The 18,881-nt window shown below is 43.4% G+C and overlaps 1 protein-coding gene across 6 annotated transcripts in view; it reads right to left on the bottom strand.

Moving 5' to 3' along the window:
* The window catches only part of akap9 (A kinase (PRKA) anchor protein 9), a 57,470-nt gene that overhangs the window by 29,540 nt on the left and 9,049 nt on the right, over positions 1-18,881 (bottom strand). For 4 of the 6 annotated variants that reach the window (XM_079367722.1, XM_079367723.1, XM_079367726.1 and 1 more), the window contains exons 3-19: positions 17,176-17,220; positions 16,657-16,722; positions 15,423-15,572; positions 14,774-14,929; positions 14,434-14,631; positions 11,465-14,347; positions 10,213-10,293; positions 8,464-8,611; positions 8,234-8,301; positions 8,044-8,158; positions 7,736-7,833; positions 7,024-7,126; positions 6,344-6,578; positions 4,094-4,148; positions 2,813-3,151; positions 2,075-2,347; positions 71-210 (exon numbers count right to left, since the gene is read on the bottom strand). In XM_079367722.1, coding sequence (XP_079223848.1) covers positions 71-210; positions 2,075-2,347; positions 2,813-3,151; positions 4,094-4,148; positions 6,344-6,578; positions 7,024-7,126; positions 7,736-7,833; positions 8,044-8,158; positions 8,234-8,301; positions 8,464-8,611; positions 10,213-10,293; positions 11,465-14,347; positions 14,434-14,631; positions 14,774-14,929; positions 15,423-15,572; positions 16,657-16,722; positions 17,176-17,220 — 5,153 coding nt within the window. The remainder of the gene's footprint in view (positions 1-70; positions 211-2,074; positions 2,348-2,812; positions 3,152-4,093; positions 4,149-6,343; positions 6,579-7,023; positions 7,127-7,735; positions 7,834-8,043; positions 8,159-8,233; positions 8,302-8,463; positions 8,612-10,212; positions 10,294-11,464; positions 14,348-14,433; positions 14,632-14,773; positions 14,930-15,422; positions 15,573-16,656; positions 16,723-17,175; positions 17,221-18,881) is intronic. The other 2 variants (XM_079367725.1, XM_079367727.1) reach the window with 2 other exon arrangements.

Here is an 18,881-nt window from a genome sequence, read left to right as displayed (position 1 = left end):
TGTGCTGTAATTCAAATCACAATATTTGCATAAGGGAATAAAACAGTTAAAACAAAGTTTCTGTTGATACCTTTCAGTTTCTTTGTCGGTGTACTCGACATCCTTCCAGGTGGACAAACTGCTTCCAGCAGGATGCTTTCCTCTCGCTCCCCCTGGATCTTCCTCTTCAACTTCTTCTTCTTCTCGCCCGTCGACTCGGGTCCTCAAGGTCTGAACGGGCAGCAGAGAGAACACAGACAGAAGCCCCGTCATTGCAAAGAAGAAGTCGGGTAAAAGACTCTAAACGGGAGACGACAGAGAGGGCTGAAAGTGTGAGCACGAGAAAAAGTGAATTCAAATAAGGCGCAGCGTTAAAAACACACCACAGCTCGTTTGGGAGCGCACCCAGACACCCAGACACACACACACACACACACACACACACACAAACAAACACAAAGACACACTCCCTCAGAGACCAGAGGAACACTACTATCATTGTGCTGCTATGGCAACAGGTGCACCTGAGGCACATCGACATGCGCTGGCAACAGCTCCCTCTGCTGGACGATGAGCAGAAACGCAGGTCTGGTCACTGACAGACAGAGCAGCAGACTGAAGAGCATTTTAAATCAACAATATTAGAGTTCAAAACATTTAAGATTTGTGTGCACACTGAGCTGACTACCTATGATTCTCGTTTGTTATAAAGACTTAGACTTCCTTTATTGTCATTCAGATTTGAACTTTGCAGTACAGATAAGAATGAAATTTCGTTGCATTAGCTCGATGTAGTGCAGGATAAAAGAGAGCAAAGAGTATTTACATAAAGAGTGTTGTATAATATACAAAATAAGGTGCAGAATGTTTGCATATCCAAAGAAGGTGCAGATATAAATATAACATAAAAAACAAGAGCTGTTGTAAGATTACTGTACAGATAAATATATTGCACGTTTATTTGTCAGTTTAATTGTCTTTATAGTCCAGAGAGGTAAACCAGTTTTGGGGGTTGACGGGGAATGAGGGGTAATCCGGAGATAAACAGACCCAACACGATTTTAAGAACCTATACATCAGTCTGAATAAGCAACACTGGATTTTTTGAATGTATCTTTTCTTTCCTCTGTCATGGTCCTTTTCATGTCTTGTGTAAAGCACTTTGAATTGTCGTGTTGTTGAAATGTGCTCTATAAATACACTAAAATAAATGTCTTCTGCCAGGTGTCGTAAATTAACAACCGCTTCGCAACTTTTCGTACTGAATCACCTCTGAGTGATTGTTGGAGAAATTCATCCTACATCCTCCACCACCATCACACGCCTCAAGCTTAATCATGCAGTAAACGGTTAGTGAAAGCAGAGCAGGCTCCGGGATTACCTCTTCAACACACTACGAGTGATATAAGACTAAAGAAACGATCCTGAATCAATGTGAGGGAAACAGTTCATGCAGAGGGGACAGATGATGAAAGATCAACGTGTTCCCTGTGAAATCACACTGACAAACTCCAAAATAGTGAGTGGTTGAGTTTGATCACCGAAAGTGTCGTTTCCTTCACATGAGGATTTTGAGTTAAATACTGGCTACGTGATGGGTGAAGTGCTAAAGTCTAACGAGAATAAAAGTCTAATAACATGACATAGTGTCTCTGCAATCACACAACTTTGAGTTTTTGAACACATTACAAAACAGCTTAATGGAAGAGCGTCGACGCCGTTTAGCTTAGTTTATTTAGAACGTGTAAAAAAAGAAAAAGAAAAGAAAAAAGCGAAATGTAAAAAAAGTCATATGGACAAACAATGAATGAGATCAAACAAGAGCTCTTAAATACTTTCTATATAAATGTAATATACAGGTCTGAAAAGGAGTTAATTCATTCATGAATTCATACATTTTCTATTAATCTAAGTTTTTAAAATGGTGCTGTAGAAAAAAATTCTTACTATCTTAAACGTACACAATGCAGCCTGCACTGCGACAAGGTGAATCTTAAAATGTATGACACAGCAGAGATGAATTATCTCAGAAGATATAGATGTACTGAGTGGTGAAAAGAGAGAGACCAAGCGAGAGAGAGAGAGAAACACCGACCTGCCGGGGTCCCGGTTGGTTGTTTTGCAGCTCCTCTTTTAACTTTCTGATCTCAGCGTTCTTCTCCATCAGCTCTCTCTCCAGCCTCTCCCTCTCCAGCTCGTGCAGCCAGCCAGGAGAACAAATGGGAGTCTGCTCGTCATTGTCCTGGTCCTCCTCGACCTCTTCTTCATCCAACTGGGTCTGCATGGACGTGTTGGTCTGACAGGCACTCTTGTTGATTCGGGCCATCTCGGTCTGCTGCGCAAACTCCACAGACATCTGCACTATGACCTGTAAGAAGAAGACGTGGATCGAAAGAGAAGAGACAGTTAGTGCTCGAATGATCATGGGACGCAAATGTCTTCCACATTAGATAAATACAAGTCAGTAGGTAGGGATGTATCTCAGGAGTTTTTTTTTTTTTAATATATAAAATCTGCTGCTTTTTTTCCAAGTGAATTGTGTGTTGAGTTTTAAAACAGCTGACAAATAGGATGACTAACATCCAGCCCTGGAAACATTTTAAAACATCTTTTTTTGTCCATCCTTCAGGCAACAACCAGAGAATATTCCTTTTATGATCACACAGGACTGATATAACAGACGGTCATGTTAATAAGCTCCAAAGGGCCTCCAATCATTTCTTGTTGGACTAGATTCTCCAGCCAATCAGAAACTAAAGCTGCTGTATGCCATCAGTTCCCAGTTTTACTGATAAGGATTACACACATCAATAACAGGCACATGACCACCTACCTTGGCGACTTCTTCCTCCACTCTCTCCCAGTCCTGTTTCTCTTCCAGCAGAGCTGCCCCGGCGCTCTCGATGGAGCTCCCTGCTCCGTTCACACCATGAACGCCCTGCTCCTTCTCTCCTCTCTCTCCCGGACTCTCCTCTCTTTTCGGCTCCTCTTCCTTCTCTTCTCTCAGTCTGCTCAGCTCCCGGCTGTGCTGCTCTTTGAGAGCGGCTACTTCCTGGATGTACTTGTGGTAGAGAGCTTTCCTCAGCGCCTGTAGCTGCGCTGTCAGGCCTGCAGGCTGACCAGGCCGGCGTAACTCCGCACCACCCTGTGAGAAATCCTCCTCGGCCCGCTCCTGCGAAAGGGCGAGAGAAAGAAAGGAAGAAAGGTGAGTGAGAAATTTAAAACGGTATGAACCAGGCAGCAGCAGCTTCAGTCGGTTAAAGTAAGGCAGCTAACATGTGAAGTTATGCAAAAAAAAAAAAAAAGACTGTTCCTGAAATAATCCTGCTGTATTTATCCGTACTACCCTTCAGCCACAATCAAATACACAGTTTTTGTTCTCTTCAGCCTCCCCAGGGATGACAAAGTGATAAAGGATCTCTTGCATTGCAGTAAAGCAACATTTTCTCCGAGCACACTACCACTCTGTCTTGTGATGAATCCCTGTCTTGTCTGCTTCACGGATACTCAGCTGCTTCAGTACCACTCGCCTCAAGCTTTAAATTTCCAAACCAAACATGCCCAGTTTTTTTTGTTTTTTTTTAAAGTCTCCCTCCCGTTTTTGCTCTTCTTGTCAATCTTGGTCCCTCTTATCTTCCTCTCTCATCTCTGCATGAGGGTTTGAGAGTCACAACCGCACGGGCTCAGGGAACTTTGAGGTCGGAGGGAGAGATAGACTGAGACATGATGGAAGTCGGAGTGACGTGAGTGAGAGAAAGCTTAAATGGAGTGCAGCTCATTCATGCAAGATTGAGTCCTCTTTTTAATGCAGCAGCAAAACACAGGAGCACGCCCACTAGTTACAAGTTAAAAAGGCAGGTTACGTAACGTCCGACCCCTTTTTAATCGTTAAGATATAAGAGAGTTCATGATGCCGCTGGTGGAGCAAAGCTGAGGGGATTTAGGGCACGTTTTAGCCTAAAGGCTGCAACTGTCCCCCCCCCCCCACACACACACCCCCCTCCCACCCACTCTCCCTGCCACAGAGTCTTAATGCATGTACGCGTTTCAGCTCGTAGTAAGATGTGATGCATGTGACACGGACGACTTAGAGGGTAAAATGTAGCAGCCAAACCTTTGCCGGCTCCTCCCTGTGTCCCTCCATCCTCTGCGAGCTCGACTCGGGGGCGCTGGAGAGGCAGAGAGAGAGAAAATGAGACGAGTCAAGATGTATCGTTTTACAACGTCAAATGAGAGGAAGAGCTTCATGCAGCTCTTTATTGTTTTTACTCTTACACTTTAAGAATGATTAAATGGTAGGACAAACTTTCTTATTACTATTTTACAATATATTTATATGACTAATCATGAACATATGCTACAATGCAACTGACTCAAAGTTACCTGATGCATTTTGGCTGCACACTGTCTTAATAGTTCACATTGCACATTTTAAAAGCCGTGATGCAGCCAAGAACATTAGCGAGAAAAAGTTAAAATGACCAAAAGTATCGAGGTAACCACGGTAAGAAAACAGTTTCTACAAATATGTATTATGGTTGTCTGTGTTGTCTACCGCTCTACATGTTATAACTAAAACTCGACATACTGAAAATGATTACATGCATTTATACCCGAGATGCTAAAATCAGAGAGTTTTGTTCACTGATGATCGCGGCGTTAAAATAGTGACAGGATATGTTTCTGCAAAGGAAGTTTGACTTCTAGAAATAGCAAAGTCACTGCTCTCGATATATTTATGGCAGACTGGATTTCTTTCTCCATCAATCCGTCCGTTCATCTGCACATCTTCATTCAACATTCAAGTGTTTATGTAATGAAATGATTGCCTTTAACGGAGCCAGACACGGAAATAAAAAAGTTAAAGTGGAGTCCATTGGCATTTGAAAACAACTTCAGTGAACATATTCACTGGATCAAACAGTGGAGGGCAGCAACATCACAGTTTCCATAGCGATGGAAGGACTCGGCTCCATGAACAACATCAGGCCGAGCTCACTTAAAGGGACATTATTCATTCACATCTTCTGCAAGCTAAAACACGTTTCTGTCATTGGGATCTTTGTTCTTTTATTGAGCCTCGTTTGTTCGTCGTGTATCTGCTGGTTTCACAGTGAAATACAGGAACAGTGTGACAGACTTCGTTAAAATCGCTCCTTAAGATCACAGGGGTCAAAGAGATCTGGACTTTTTTTTTTTGCACTAACAAAGTACAACTTAAAAGGCTGTTAAATAGTTGCTTCTTACGGGAATATTTGTGCAATGGAATTGTCTGTGTTGCAAAATGGAAGTTATTTGTTTTAAGGCGGCTGTGAAAGTAAAAACTTTAAATTCTCTGCAGCTTTCCTCCTTCTTGCAGACTGATCCCTTTAGGACTGATCCTTGATCCCTTAATCAAGACTGATCCTTTCATTGGGTTATCCATTGTGTTTATTTTTCAGTCTACCTATTCATCAGTATTAAAGTCTGGATCTAAGTACATACAGTACTTTGGCTGAGTGCTATTTGTTTGCATATCTGTACAAGGCGCTTCAATCCAGAGTGGCGTTCATAAATATGTCGGAATGATCGTCGTATGTTGAGCGATCTCCGAACACGTCATACAGTTCGACGTTATCGACAGAGGTGTGTTCCCCCACGCTCTAATGAATGTCGTCTCGCACTAAAAAAATACTTTTGGTATCAGTCTACATGCTGGTTGACACGTGCTTTAAAAAAGGTCACATGCTTCTCTTTTTCTACTCAGCACTTCAAAGATTAAATGATAATTTCTCTCAAAACGCCACTCGAAATGCTGAACAAAAGGGAGTTTGAAAAAGGTTAGTGGGCTTAACTAAAGGCATGAATTATTCTTTAAATAACCATGTGAATCAGTTATCGGTCGAGGGCTTTGTTGGCGTGCTCACTGAACTGGGCCGAGGGGCTTTTTTCAAGTGCTGCACAGGATGTACAGAGCTGCTTTTATCGGGAGGTTATGTGTGAGATATCACGCAACACAAAGACTCCATCAGCCGATGAAGCTCGTGAAGAGTGACTCTACACAGGAGTGTTGAGGAGGTGAGAAGAGTTCCAGTGCTTATGCTGCTTTAACCAGAGCTGTGACGTCCCTAAAATAAGTGTTACTCATTTTTCTGTCTGACAAAAATTGGCTTCACTGGAGCTTATTTGAGTACATAATGTTTTACTTTATAATGCCATCACATCAGATATTGTTACACTTTCTCTTTAATTAAAAAAGCTTTTATGTTTTTTTATGAAGACCTAGACGTACATTTCCATTGCCAGGACCGGAACACAAAAGGACATCGACAATATGAATAAATATGAGGATGTAGCCTGTCACGTGTTTCCACAGTGTCCACACCTGAAGTGGATGTCAGTCCCCGTGACCTCCTGCAGTCGCTGTTGCAGCACCAAGATCTCAGTGAGGTATCTCTCCTCGGTCTCCGTGGCCTGCTGCTGGTAGTGAGCTCTGAGACGCTCCACCTCCTGTCTGTGACTCTGCTCCAGCTGGAGCTGCTTCTTCTGCTCCTCTGCCTTCAGCCTCTGCACTTCCTGGTTCAGGCTGCTGGATGGGACACCAGCACGCTCCTCCAGGACTGGATGGAGAGATACAGGAGGAGGAATCGGATTACATTCAGCTCAACTGGGCCGTGTTTAAAGTCAGAAACCACTCAGATGGAACTGTTCATTGTTGGGGGGAAATGGATCACTGCAGTAACAAATAACATGAGCAATAAAGAACTGAACTACGAGCCCGCAACAAAGTACAAATTAAACATGTTTTTTTGTTGAGAAGTTAGCAGGTACACGTCCAGTTTACTTTTTATCCTATTATTTGCAGAAACCCATTTCCTAACTTTGCTTTCACATTACACAATGTGCAATGAGACGACTTCCTCACATAGAGATTAATACTGAATAACAAAAATCAAAGTAGAGGACGCATGTGCTTACACTACATAACACACACCAACTGAAAGGTGGATACATAATAATAACTATTGACATATTTATTTGACATACAGTGACACGTGTGCTTACCTTTGCTCGGGGTGCCGAAGCTGGACACTTGCACCCGCAGGTCAGAGATCTCCCTCTCACTGCTGCTCTTCAGTTCCTCAAAAGCTGCCTGCAGCTCCATCATCTAGAAGACCAACAGGTTTCTGATCGTTTGCGCAGACACTCGAAACAAATGCGTGCTCATATTCACAACATTAAGTCGAATTTATACAGCACATAGCATTTGTTACAGCTGCATGCTAACAAAACATCCTCAGCTACGTCTGAGTATTGACTTGACCTTTGTCTTTCTTTGCTGATCAGAAGGTTGTGAGTAAAATAAAACACATTTTTAAAAAAAATGCATTGTGGGAAAATAGAGCATCAGAAATCAAGATTTTCTGAGGTCTTCAAGCATTAGTTGGCTGCATTGTTAAAGTAAAAGAGCAGGTGAAATACAGAACAAGGGTGGTAAAGGAGGTCTCTAATTTATTCTTTCTTTTAGAAACGTTTATTCTAATCTGCTATTCTGGGTTTTTTAAGACTGTTTATCAGGAGGTTTGTCATGAAGAGAGTTTGGCAAGAAGAATGAAAAGAGTACAATGACAACATTCATAAACTGGATTTTGTCCACTCACTGTTTGAGAGGAACAATAAAGCATGTTTCAGGTTAGCAAATGACAAAAAGTATGAGGGTAAAAAAGTCATACGAATGTTCTTCATTTGTAAGAACTCTTAATCTGAAGGTTTTTACCTTGTTTCCGTCGGCTCTGAGCAGAGTCTGGAGCTGCGACAGACGAAGATGTTCCTGCTCAAGCCTTTCATGCACCTGCTGAAGATTTCTGTAGAGCTCTACAAGAGGGAAAGCATTTGAAGAACTTAGATTATATTCAGGTAATGTCACTGAAGATCATGGGCTCTTTTATTTGAGTATGTGAAAAGTGCTGCTAGCTCCATTAGATCATTAATTCATATCATTTAGAGGCCCTTTGGAGGTGCTACTCACAAAGAAAAATGTGTCTGTAATGACGGTTTTATTTCTACAAGAGACAAATGAATTACCTCTGGCCTCCAGTAAAACGGAGGTGGATTCACTAGTTTCTGGTCTTTCCACGGAGGAGGAGGGCCGACTCTCAACGCTCTCCAAAAACTCTTCACCAAAAATCCTCTGAAAACACTAAACGCAGAACAGACAGACGAGGGTTCAATGCTGAGCTCTCTCTGTAACAAATTCATTCAGAAAACAAATTACCTGAATGATTTCACTGCATTCCTCTGAAACAGCTTGTAACATGGTGCGGTATTTGACATTCGGCTCATCTGAAGGAGAAGCAGAAAGTGGAGGGGTTTATTGTCAGGGAGAAGTTTGAATCATTGTGATGTTCCACACAGCCCGAGACAAACACACAAAAACAAGGGTTGATGCATAAGCCAATAATAAAAATAAAAAAAACCCTAAATGCACGGCACGCATGAACCCACCCCTGTCGCCGTGCTCTTTTAGGTTCTCCAGTTTCAGCTGCAGCGAGCTGGTGCGGGCGTCCGTCTCCTCCTGCAGCAGCTCGAGCTGGGCGGCGTGGATCTGAGAGAGGCTGATGCGCTGGGCCTCCATCTGCAGCCTGCACTCGCCCTGAAACACGAGAAGACGAACAGATGGTCACCTTTGTTTCCTCATTAATAAATTGGATTTTAAATAAAGTCATTGTTTATTGTATATCTAAAAATGTCAGGCCAGATAACATCTAATGACACAAACCTTCATTTTGGAAAAGTTGTCATGAGCCTAAAACAGATATCACCTCTAACTCATCCTAAATCAAATGATGCAGCATGGAACATCCATCTGCTAATCCGAGGACATAAATGATTAAATAACATCATGCCACCTCTCCTATTTTAATGGCAGAGGCCCTCTGTGTTCAGGATGAGAGCTCTGATATTATCACTTCTGTAACAGGGAACAAAAGGCCGACAGCGCTCTAATTATGCATTATGCATTAGCACACGTTCATTAGGGCTACGGACAACTCTGAAATTGCTGTTCTGCTAGCTTTGATGTGGGATGTTTGTTAAGTGTACTCTCTACATTTTAATAAGGCTGTATCTAAAACGCTTTGTTATGACACAAATCTCTCCATCAGACAACAGGCGAGCGTGCGGCGAAGCGAGCCCCTTCCAAACGCGTCGCCTCTCAGATGGAGCGGTTTTAAACGAGCACACGAGAGGTCACCGTGGCTGAACAGCAACACAGCAGCTGAGTTATGATGTGCCGCTGCAACACACATACAGTGCTAACAAGACAGACAGCATTACCTGTGAGATGACACAGAGGTCATGTGTCCACATCAAAAGGACTAATAATGAAACTACTGGATTGAATTGAAGAATTCATACAAGGTAAATTATTTTCAAAGGACAAAAAAAAAAAGACTTTTCCAGTAAAGTCTTTTAACTGCTTTTTGGCAAATTAACTCATTTAACGCAATTAATTAATACATAACTTTTATGAATTAGCACAGTACAAATAAAGATTGACTGATTTAGGTGCGTTCAGCACTTTTTACTTCCCTACACTATTATCTTCAGTGTGAATTATGAGACTTCTACAGAATAACCACTGACTTTTTACCACTGACGTATTCTGCTCAGAGTGAATTTTTACTGAGAATTAGAAGAAGTATTTTTTCATATTAAATTCTCACAGTTTGCCACGGGGATTTCTGCACTTCACTAGTAAAATCGTCTCTCGTTTTGACGGCAGCCTCGGGGCGATGCTTTGGATCTTTCTACGTCGCAACAGAGAGTGTGACATTTTGAGGCTGCGTTGCTGTGAGTGAAAAGCTTTTATAATGTTTGTTTCCAAACCATCCTCTCTTCATTTCTCTTACACTGCAGCTGTGCTTTGATACCTGTTAGAGGCAGCTCTTACAGTTCATAGTGTTTTACTCCTTTTTGTGTGTCTGCTGAGAGCACAGCTCAAACATCCCACTTCAAACAGAGCATCTTGGTCATTCATCATGAACATGCCCCAAAGCATGAATACATAATATCTAGCAGGCTGGACAGTGCGAGGTTTAGCATGAGAATACAAAGTTATCCTTACACGCTACTTTCAAATTTCAGCTGTAAGAGCACCTTTTTATTGACCTTTACATCACACAGTATGATGTATCAAAGCATCTACTGACACTGAAAAGCAAAGGGCAGGATGTGCACTTAAGTGACATTTACATGCTCCGTTGTGTCCCGCTCTTCCTCTGCGCCCTGACACCCGGGAGGCTGCGCGCGTTGGCCCGTCCCATGTCTGCTCACCTAGTAAGAGTGTGAAACAAAAATAAAATTAAAAAATGCAGTTGTTTTTATTCCTGCAGACAAATATGATAGTGATTAGCAATTAGAAGAAAAAATAAAATGCAGAAAGCAGGAAGTAGAGATCAGTAGATCTGCTTTAATCAACAAAAAGTGACTTCCTGTTTTTTCTACATATTGGATATTGTTCATTAAGCTCCTCTTTTTTTGACAAAGTTCAAATTAAAAAACTTGATTAAAAAAAATAGACTTCTTTTAAGTTTCCCTTTTCATTGTAGAACTATAAAAGGTAAACATTAAACTTGACATAAATGCACATTAAACGTCATTCTGCAATTTTTTACTTATTTTTTGAAGACTTTTAAAAACATGTTTAGAGTTTTTCTTCAAGTACATGACGTTTTTTTTTTCTCTCTCTCTCTCTCTCTCTCTCTCTCTCTCTCTCTCTCTTTTTTTCTGGAATGTGTAGCTTTTCCTTTAAAACCAGGAGCTGACAACGCATCCTGAGATATGTGAATGAAATGGCAGATAAACAATGTACATCTGGAGCATCTGTCCCGGTGCTCATGGAACTGAGAGACAGCTTGAAGTGACAGAGACGCAGCTGTAACGGTGGTAAAAAAATGACTCTCACTCCCCGCAGCATGGACACGCGACTACACGACAACAACTCAAAGCTATCAGACGAGCTCAGGTGAATATTTTCAGGTTTTGCTCGATCCAAAAAGAAAACAGAAACATTCAAAGACGTGCAGCATCACATGATAAATATTGTACAGCTCGTCTTCTATCCAGATAGAAATGAGCAGAATAGTGATGGGAGTCTTGACTCTGCAACAGGCTGTGATGTGCGGACAAACTTAAAAAAAACACAGACAGATATTTGTTACAAAACAGCCTGCCTGGTGCTGCCTCTGAGAGCAAGCCTTCAGACTCTGAGGCAATCTGCAATCATGACTGTTCATCACAAGAGAGGAAAACATGTCAGTGCCTCCGTTCTTTTTTTTCTTTTCTTGTTTGTGCATTCATTTCAACATGATATTCATGCAATCTCAACTAAGCTGTTTTTTTTTTTTTTTAAGGCACAGTTATTTTTTTTTTAAAGCCCTCTTCTATGACTCAATCAAACATGCCATGATATCAGAAATCTGCAGGAGAAGATGTGAGTGCCAACCTTTTTGTCGATGTAGCCTCTGCCTTCGTCTCCCTGGCTCCCGTCCTCCTTACCGGCCCTCTCCGGTGAGCATGACATAACCTGGCTCTGCATCTGAGGCTGCATCTCCGGCTCTGCAGCACTTGTAGCTCTCTCTTCCTCCGCCGCCGCCACCACTACCACCTCCTCCTCCTCCTCCTCCTCCTCCCTTTGTGTTTCTTCTCTGCAGTCTGCTCGAGCGCTGTCCGCTCTGCGCTCCTGTTTCGACCTCTGCCTTCTCCTGCGCCTGCTTGACCCTGAGGCGGTGGACTTCTGCGGCGAGGATTGTCCTTCAACAGGTCCCTCCCTTGTGGACTTAGTTGTTGTTGCCGCTGCTGCTGGGGATGGATTCTGTGAAAGCCTCTGGAGCTCCAGGCTCTTGTGGACGGCGTCTCTCTCTGATTTCGCTGCCTGTAAGAGGGATTGAAGAGTCTTTATCTCCTCTTGGAAAGATTGAATCTGAAGTTGATGATCCCCAACAGAGCAAACCGGCTCAACAGCTTGCTCATCTTGCTGGACCTTTCTCTGGGCATCCTGCCTCCTCGTCTTCCCGCTCGTAATCTTTTGCTCCTTTTCGAGCTCGTTCCTCAGGCTTTTGTTTTTGGCGACGAGCTCCGCGCTTTCAGCTCTCATTTTCATCCGCTCCTCTTCCAGCTGTTCCACTTTTCTTTCAGTAACAATCAGTTGCTCTGTAACTTCGGAAAGCCTCCCTGCCAAGCTCTCCTTCTCACTCAATGTAACGTTAAGCTTCTCCATTAGCTCAGTAGCATCTTTTTCGGTCGCGGCTCGTTCCGGACCATCTGAATCCGTGTCCCCAGCCTTGATGCTCTCCTCCAGCTCCTGAATCTGCGAATGATAGTTGGCGATTTTAACCTCAAATTCCAGCGTCTGCTTCAGCAGCCGCTCCTCGAGCAGCGTCTTCGCCTCGACGACACACGTGTACTCCTCCTTCAGCTCCTGGTAGTTCACCTCGAAATTCTTCTCTGCAAAAGAGAAAGTCGTCCTCTGCTTTTCTATTTCCTCACCGAGCTCGGCCACTCGCTGCTGCATTTGATTCACGTCTGCCGTGAGTGTCTCGATCTTCAACGTTTTAGAGTCCAGCTCTTCTTTCAAAGTGTTATTAGACGCCATCCACGTCTCCTTTTCCAATTCCCAACTCTGTTCCCTCGTTTTCCAGTCGTTCTCAAGCTCCTCTTTCTTTTCCTGCAACGTCTGAATTTCTTTCTCCAGGCGACCTCGATCTTCTCCTCCCTTTCTCAACTCCTCCAGCTCCGCCTGGAGCTCCTGAAGCTGCTGGACGAGCTCGTCCGCTTTGGAGCTGTGCAACGCCAGCTTCAGATCCTCTTTCAGTCCGTTCATTTGGTGTAAAAGCTCGTCTCGCTCCGTGGCAAAACGTGCACTCTCTCTTTGTAACAACGTCATTTTCTCATTGTAACCGATGCGCAGCTCCTCCAGAGCCCTCTCCTGTTTGACAGCAGCTTCGTTGACGAGGTTCTCTGCGTTCTGGAAATTCTCCCTTTGCAATTCTTCCCTTAGATTGGTCAGCTCTTCTTCGTGGCTGAACAGAAGCTTTGTCCGAAGTCGTTCCAGCTCGGCTTCCTGCGACTCGGCCATGCGATCGAGCACGGCGTCCTTCTCTCTCTCCAGCATCTCCAGCTTGATCTTGTAGTTGGTAATTTCCGACTCGTGCTTTGCCTCTGCCTCCTGCGCCGCTTCCTGGGCTTCCCAGAGCTCCCTTTTTAGATTATCGATAGTCTCCTGAAGGCGCTGCAGTTCACTTTTTTGGCTCTCCTGAGAGATCAGACGGTGGGAGACCTGCTCCACTTCGTCTTTGGCAGAGCGGAGATCCTGGAGAAGGTCCTTAACCTTGGCCTGAAGGCTGACCTTCTCTTGGGCGACTTGGCTGAGCTCGTGTCTGGTTTTATCATGCTTTGTTTTGGATTGCTGTAACATATCTTGAAGCTCTTGAATCCTTGCATTGAGACGGTCCGTCTCCTCAGCGCTAACTTTGGAGCTCTGAGAGAGCTGCTGTGCTTTCAGAGCCTCAAGCTCCACGCGATGCTGCTCGGCAATTTCCTTCTTCTCCGCCGCGTGACGCAAATTAATCTCCTTCTTCATGTGGACGATCTGCTGCCCGTACATCTCGTCCAGCTCTGACCGGAGGACTTCCAGCTTCCTTTCAGTCTCCTCTTGCATCTTTTTGACGGGGTCGCTCTCCGGCAGACCGCCCTGGTGACAACGCTTCTGCAGGTCTTCCACCGTGCCCATGAGCTGCATGACTTCATTCGACGACATTCGCTCTTTCTGTCTGGAGGCTGCGAGCTCACCCTTACAGCTTTCAAACTCCGTCCGCTCCTTCTCCAATTCCAATTTCAAACTTTCAATCTCACTTTTACAGCTTCTTAAGTCGGACTGTGTTGCCGCCAACTCATCCATGCAGCTTTTATTTTCGGATTCCTTCGCGGACATTTGCTGTCGGAGGTCAACCAGGAGTTTCGCTGAGGAATCCAGCTCGTCCTTGAGCGCGGTGAGCGAGCAGTCACGTTCTGAAATAACTCTTTCTCTCTCTGCTATAATCAGATCCTTCTCACCTGACTGGTGTCTCACGCTCTCGTTCATAGCCTGTCCAAAACGAGCGACCTCTTCCCTGAGCTGCGTCACCGACAGCTCGTGTTCTTCGATTGCTGTGGTTTGCTTTACAATCAGCTGATCCTTCTCTTCCAGCGTGTGTGCAAAAGACTCCTCTGCCGTTCTGAAGTCTGCCAGCGACTGCTCCAGACTCGAAATAACCGTTTTTTGTTCGTCAATAAGCAGGTCCTTTTCATGTAGCCGTAGCGTGAGCGATTCTTCTGATCTTCTTCCTGACTACAAATAAAAACAAGTATGAAAAACATGCAGAGGCCACAATGACAACATACCGTTCAGCGTTATCACACGAGGCTTCTTCTTACCAGCTCCGTCTCCCTGAGCTCGCGTTGGAGCCGGCTGATGTGCTCCAGCTGCTCGCCGCTCCTGTCCTGCTGCTCCTTCACCTCCACGTTCATCTCCTCCAGCTGCTGTTGGTACTGAAGGAGCTGCTGCCGGGCCTGCAGGAGGTCTGCCGCTGTGCTGCTGCGGCTCGTGTTCCTTAGCGTCTCCCCCGCCTGCAGCTGTGACACAATTTCATTTCTCGTTAAATTTATGAGTAGCAAGAATTGAGACTAATTAGTAAGAGTGTAAGGGCGTGTAGTAGTGTAGGGAAGAAGAGCTAACATGAGGTCAGAACACCTTGTTAAGACTTGACTTCCCCACCTGCTGAAACTGAATTTGAAGTTTCTGGCTTTGCTCAGTCAGCTCAAGGAACTCTTTCATGATCTCGTCTTTCTCTTCTCGAGCCTGCTGCAGGTTGGATGTGAGCTGGGTGATGATCCCATCTCGCTGTTTCAGAGCTGCCTCGAAGTCCTGCAGCTATAAGAGGAAGAGACACGAACGTAAACTGATTGACAGACAGCTTTTAAAAAAAAAAAAGAAAAACAAGTGAGGGGGCTGAATGATTTCGAGAACCAAAAAAACAGAATGGTAGCAGCCATGCTGGATTGTAGAGTTAGAAAGAAGACAGGCTGCTGGTTGTTCAGGATGGAGGAAAAAATTGCGATCTAATTACTTTATATCTTTAAATAACAATCAAACAAGCCAATGGGTGAAATTGTCATTGCAATCCACAAGTCTTTTTTCTGGAGTTGTAAAGTTATAGAAGACGACAGTGATGAGGAAGAAGAGGCCGCTGAAAGTGTGCAGCACTGAGTCCAAGACAACAAGGCGTATGGTATCATATCGTATCGTTTAGTATTGTGTCGTTTATTTCAGATCGTCGACTGTATCGTATCCTCAGGAAAAGGAAAAGATGGGGACATGCTCAAACGCCCGCTGGCCGGCTTTCACAAAGTCAGGAAATGTTTACCTGTTGCACTCCGTCTTTGCCGAAAGCAGCCCGGATTTCTTCAAGCTCCCGGCTCAGCTCCTCCACTGCCAGGCTCTTGGCAGCGAGTGCATCCTCCATATCCTGCTTCCTGCCTGCCTTTGTCACCTGGTGCAGAGACTCCACCTCCTCCTGAGCAGGAACAGGAGAGCGTTAACGGGGTTTCAGTCAAGCCATGAAGATCAGGTTTTAAGGAATGACATTAGCTGTTAGCCGGCTCTATCATCTAGAGAAGGTCAGCAGTTAGTGACAAGAGCCAGGAGCCGCATGAAATGTGCCGAAAGTTATCAACCAAGATGTCGTCAGAAAGTGATGGTTGTACAAGGTACCAGAACTGTTAAAGAAAACAAAAAAGTTTGAGTTCACGCAAAGTGAAGTCAGTTCTTGGACAAAGAAGGCTAAACAACAGCGCTGTTTTTTTACATTTTTTGATTACTGACACGAGTTAGATCTGATTTTGTATTTAAAAGTACCTCAGATTTGATTTGACATGCTAGTAAGATAACAAGTAAATAAGTAAGTAAGAGAAATAGAAAGAGAAGACTGTCCTGTTGCCTCTCTATCATTACATCTTTGTTCTTTATTGAACATAACTACTCTACGTCACTGATCAATACTTAAGAAAAGAAAAACAGGGGCTGTCAGATCTTTGTTGTTACACTTTCTATCATCTGCGATGTTTTGGAAAGCTGAAAATAATTAACTGTCACCTCGAATAAATGAGGAATTCTATCAAATGTTAAGCGGAATATGTTTTTACGTGAGTCACTATGTCACTGTAAATCAAGCAGCAGTCTTCATGTCACTTCAACACCGTTGCATCTGAGTGAATCTAAAAGGAAGCACGTCCCCCTCCCTTCCTCCGGTCCCTGCCAGCTTTCAGAGCTAATCGACACCTCAAAAATGTCAAAAAGCTCCGGTCAAACTAAACTCCTCAGAAACCCGTGCTTTCAAAATGATCCTTTACAACCTCACAGGGTCTCGCTGGTTTTTTGGGGGGTTTTTTGCCCCAGAAAAACGTTAACATCCTTACAAGTTTGGAGTCAGTAGATTGTAGAGTAAGCGCAGAAATAAACAAGCTTGGTTAGTGGGTTACAGGAAATCTTGCACAACACTTAAGTATTAGCGAGAAGAGAGTTACATCCAGCAGCCAGTAGTGCTTTACCAGCAGAGCCAAAAGCAGAGCCAAAAGAGCTACTTGATCGGATTACTGTACCCAGATAAAATCCTTAGGAGACATCATTAGGCTGTCTGTCATCATCTCATCGTGGCACCCATTTACCTGTTAATTAACAACGCCGTCAGTGAAATGGTAAGATACAGGAATCGTGGCGGAAAAGCTTACACACTAACGTCTGGTCACTTGCATGTTTGGGTGATAAGCGAGACGGCCTTTATTGAATTGCTCGGCTCACAGATGAATAATAATAATCATGACTTTAGAGAGAGGGCGAAGAGAAAACAAACGTGAACAGGAGCCGCAACCAAAACCTTTCTGAATCCAGAACAAAAAAAAGAAAACAAAAAAATCCACAAAAACTTCTTTTTGCAGTTTGTCATTGAACAGTCCAATAAGATTCTCTAAAACAGGCGGTAAGCCTCAGGTGAGACCATAAACACCTTGCATGACTCACACCATCAGCCTCACGTAGAGAACCTGTAAGATGCATTTTTTTTTTTTTTTTTTTTGAGTTAGCATTGCATTTAAATGATGAGAAATCTTAGGTGGCCTCACCTCTGAGGAACAATCCTCAGCTGTTGTGGACACTTCACTCTCCGGCTGCAAGAGAGGAGATCGAAACAATTCATCAACGAAATATGGAGAGAGGTGATTCAATGTAACAGGAGCACAGATTTAACAACATATCAATACACTTCAGTTATCACCTCTGTAACAACACTGACTATTAATAAACATATCAATAGAATAGAATCCCTCCGAGTCAACAGTTAACAGCAAAGAACTCCCAACAGTACACAACATACTATTCACTGCAGCTTCAGAAACATTCTGCTCTTTAGTCCCATTTAAATGTTCATACAAAAGGTCCTATCAGCATTACTGTTAGGGGGGAAAAAAGCCTGCCTTAAGTCCTGTTTCAGTTCCCACTCAGCATTTAAATATGGGTCTAACCTACTTCTGCCACAAAGCGTTTTTCACTCCCACATAACTAATGACCGCCTGCTTTATCCAAGACTATTTTTGTGTTAAACACACACACACACACACACACACACACACACACACACACAGAAATGACATGTCTTGCTTTAATTGTTTGTATAACGTCACTTCAAACTGTTCATCACTCCTCAAACAAAGAAGAACATCTGCAAGACTGTACGGCTTGTTGTTGTCTAAGATGCAGCCGTGGTGAGTCAGCACTCTCTTTCAAACGCCCGGGTTCGACTTCAGAGTGGGAAACTTTGATGCTGTTGTGTTTCCACAGCAACATCTTCCTGTTAACGGAGAGAGGCGTCACGATGAGTTATCAGAGGAGAAATGAGCCCCAGGACGAGTCAGTCCTAATAAGACAGATGGGTGACTAAACGTGCTGGTTTGATTTAATAATTCATGATTACAGTAATAACTGTGATGTCTGTAAACAGTCATGACTTTCATTTGTCTGTGATACACAGCGGCTCTCATCCCTGCAGCAGGAGAACACAGCCAGTCTCTTTACCTTTTGAGACAGACGATGTGCCTCGCAACCAATGAAATACCCACACACACAAAAAAAACCCTGCAGTGCAACATCATTCAGCCAATCAACCTTAAAATCTGCCAAAAAAAAAAAGTGTTGCAAGGTTACAGGACTTGTTGAAGCAAAGCAACGCACAGCAACCTGTTTAAAGACGCAACTGTCTGTTGCCAAGGCAACCTGTAGTTTTGTGGGCATGTGCTTCATCAAATGAACAGTGGGTTCATGGGGGGGAAAAAAGTGTCTGCGTAGTTTTAATTTAAAAAAAAAAAAAAAAAGAGAGTGAGAGGGACAATGAAGAAAAAGGTGGCTGAATATTTAGAGTCAGTTTGGTGCTCCAACATTTCCATTTATATACATTATATTTGATATATATTTATACATTTGATATGTAGAAGTGCATTGCATGTTTTTAGGGCCATGTTTTAGAAAGCAGAGAACATGTCAAATATCTTTGAAAAAAAGATATATATTTTTTTTTAATTAGAAAAAAGGAGTGACACATTGTCTAATTAAAAGGAAGTGATGTGAGCAGAACAGTTGAGTTTGCAAATATATAAAAAGATGAATATAGTGCACAAACATTGTTTATTTTTCTCCTCTATGTTTTTCCTTTTAAAAAAAGCATCACTGGTGAAGACATTCATGTTCCAACAGAAACAATTTGGAGTTCAACCAATCATGCAGCCAAAACCAGAAAACGTCCGAACGGTGGATTGTTTGAAATCTAAACGGAACA

Source organism: Symphodus melops (genome assembly GCF_947650265.1).
Source record: "Symphodus melops genome assembly, chromosome: 18".
NCBI classification, from domain to species: Eukaryota; Metazoa; Chordata; class Actinopteri; order Labriformes; family Labridae; genus Symphodus; species Symphodus melops.
This window is presented reverse-complemented; position numbering and strand designations above follow the sequence as displayed.